The sequence below is a fragment of the Henckelia pumila genome, unplaced genomic scaffold, assembly GCF_033568475.1.
Source record: "Henckelia pumila isolate YLH828 unplaced genomic scaffold, ASM3356847v2 CTG_466, whole genome shotgun sequence".
In the NCBI taxonomy this organism is placed as follows: Eukaryota; Viridiplantae; Streptophyta; class Magnoliopsida; order Lamiales; family Gesneriaceae; genus Henckelia; species Henckelia pumila.
The window spans coordinates 2,766,296-2,769,006 of NW_027331833.1; the positions used below are offsets into that span (position 1 = coordinate 2,766,296).

The window sequence follows — 2,711 nt, forward strand, 5'->3', positions numbered from 1 at the left end:
TGGATCCAACAGTCAAATGAAAAATTTCTGTTTCTATTTTTGACTCGAGATAATAGCAATAGCAGTTCTGTTTCAATGTTAAAGACAACTGATGATGCGGGCTTATGCTTAAAGCCGCTGCAGTAAGATTTGAACTCCATGTTGAGGCTGCATAGTGAGGACTATATTCGGCGAGTGAACGTAGTTTGGTGATATAGTGAACTTGTACCGTTGAAGGATCATTGATAGCGCTATCTTAGCTTCGTTAAATGCAAAATTCATGCCAACACACATCCGAGGTCCAGAACCGAAGGGCAGGAATGCCACGGAATTCCCATTTGTTGATTTCGCCAATCCTTCGGAAAATCTCTCTGGTTTGAACAAGTGGGCATCCTGTCCCCATGTTTCAGGATTTCGATGCAATGCTTGAGGAAGAATCAACAGATTGACGTTTGCCGGTAACTGATACTTCCCTAGTTTAGTTTTTCTCTCTGTTCTTCGTGTAATAGTCGTCACAGGACTGTATAGCCTCAGAGTTTCATAGATGATCATGGTTACCTACATTTCAAGAAAGAAATCATGTGTGCGAGTTGTGATTTAAAAATTTCAGCTGATATCAAGTTCATACTCACAGTCTTCAATCTAGCAATGCCTTCTGAGTTAGGATTCTCTTGGCCAAACAGTTGAATCAGTTCTTTTCTTGCTTCTTCTTGCCAATCCGTGTGGATTCCAAGCAGGAGAATGCTCCAACATAGTAAGCTGTAAGTAGTTTCTTGTCCACCGAAATAGAAGGTCTTGCATTCATCGATGATTTCATCGACCGACACCCGATTTTTGGGATCCATGTCATGGTGAACTTTAAGGAGAGATCCCAAAAAGTCACTTCCAAAATCATTAACTTGCCCTTTGCTAGCTTCGGCTTCTCGTTTCTTGACGATTTCCAGGATAGAAACACGTAGCTGTTTCTCAATCCGGTCGGCTTCAATGTCATCTTCAGTCTGAATAAGCTTTCTGCAGAATTAGTATATAACTTATAAGCATTGAGTAATCTGGAACTGAGGGTCTCATATTTTGAAAATCCATGCATAAATTAATAACAATTAACCACATACTTAGAGCCATAAAATCTGATCTTAAACGAGTGTCTGGAGATCAAGGCATACAACTTTGTGAGTGTTTCGAATATCATTATCCCTTCCAAGTAACTGCTTCCGAAAGCCGTCCTGGAGATCACTTCCGAGGTCAAAAGCCTGAATTGCTCGCACACTTCAATCTCCTTTCCTTCATAATTCATCCACCTATCCACCATTGTTCTCGCGCTGGAGATCATTTCCGGAACCATATCCTGAACCCAGAATCTATTGTTACGATTTCGGGCTTTTGGGAAAACAGCATCATTCATCCTATAACTTACACAATTGTCATTTTGTCATGTTATCGCTCAAATCATGATTTTCATCCATCAACTAGCACTATTTTTTCAACTTTAGTCCTTTTTTTCAATGGAATGCAGACATGACAGATATGTCAGCAATATATATTTGTTTGTCACGTCATCATTTTACAATGTCACATCAACAACCGATTAAAAATAGATCAAAAATTTAAAATGTGCAAGTTGAATTGCATGAACAAAAAGTTTGTTCTCCCCTGTTTTTTTTTTAATCACAAGGCAGGTAGCATAGATACTTTTTTTTTTGAAAAAAACAATTACATGTGAGAAAAACATGTATGATTTTGACCTTTAAGCAGTCTCCATGGAAAGCGTGATTAGCCAATCTCCTAAGCTTTGACCATTTTTCACCTTCTGCCACCACAATCCCATCTCCCACTAGTTTCTGCAAGTACCCTTCAATTTTAAGCTTCGTACACTTGCCTTCTTTATTACTAAGTATTTCTTTAATCATCCGATCTTCCATAACCACAACGAAAGGTTTAGCTCCCATCCAGAATACGAAAACGTCGCCTGATTCAATAAAATTCCCCGACATGATCAATAACATGTGGAATCACGAAATAACATGTGACATATCGAAAGATACCCGAAACGAATCGAGAGAAATGATTTTATTTTTTTTTATTTTTACCATAAATCTTAGACCAGGAATACAAGTGAGGCTGCAATCTTGGAAATATGTCGTGTGACAGATCCATGGGCGTGCTGCTTATTTGCTTCTTCATTTGGATGATTTCCTTGGTGTTTCCATAGATGAACTTGTATGGGGGCCCTTTGATTCCTTGGGATTCAAGTTCAAGCTGAATACGGAATGGAATCAACCACAACTTGTACAGGATAATTAAAGGGATTGATAGTAAAAGGGATGATAGACAGATAAACAAAAGGATAATCATTTCTCCGATCAAGAATTTCTGTTTGAAAGAATGGAAGTGACTTGATGCTGTTCTTTATGAAGGGAGCTTATATATATCATCCATCACCTTGACTTTTTATCTGTTTTTCGTTTATAATAATTCATCGGTTGTTCTAAACTCTACACACACATTGAATGCCACGTTCCTCTTTTTGCGATTTTGGTTCCCTTGTTAAATTTTAGGTTAACTTCTCTTATTTTTGTTTTATTTATTTTTTGTGCAATTTTAATCTATGTTATGCTGATGTGATCAATTAGACATTGATGTGACACTGACATTTGTCGTGTTACATGAGCATTTTTAATGAAAATAATCGAAATTGCAAAAAATAAGGCGGTATGGGACCAGGGGCGGTCCTA

The 2,711-nt window shown here is 37.8% G+C and overlaps 1 protein-coding gene across 2 annotated transcripts; it reads right to left on the bottom strand.

The window, feature by feature from the left end:
* LOC140872577 (cytochrome P450 CYP749A22-like) lies at window positions 1–2,490 on the bottom strand. Of its 2 annotated transcripts, none has more exons than XM_073275460.1 (5): window positions 2,067–2,490; window positions 1,722–1,945; window positions 1,143–1,324; window positions 612–990; window positions 1–537 (listed from the first exon to the last, which is right to left on the bottom strand). In XM_073275460.1, the coding sequence occupies exons 1-5, from the start codon at window positions 2,329–2,331 to the stop codon at window positions 109–111; spliced, it is 1,479 nt and encodes a 492-aa protein (XP_073131561.1). In that variant the 5' UTR covers window positions 2,332–2,490; the 3' UTR covers window positions 1–108. The 2 variants fall into 2 exon arrangements, with proteins under 2 accessions (XP_073131561.1, XP_073131560.1); XM_073275459.1 differs by having other exon boundaries at window positions 1,092–1,324; window positions 2,067–2,489.
* Between the last annotated feature and the right edge of the window lie 221 nt (window positions 2,491–2,711).

Excerpts from the sequence above, each read along its gene's own strand:
- LOC140872577 (XM_073275459.1), bottom strand. The coding sequence starts at position 2,331 with ATGATTATCCTTTTGTTTATCTGTCTATCATCCCTTTTACTATCAATC. Across the intron at positions 991-1,091 it reads ATCAGATTTTATGGCTCTAA|AAAGCTTATTCAGACTGAAG; the intron begins GTATGTGGTTAA and ends CTAATTCTGCAG. Across the intron at positions 538-611 it reads GCATTGCTAGATTGAAGACT|GTAACCATGATCATCTATGA; the intron begins GTGAGTATGAAC and ends CTTGAAATGTAG.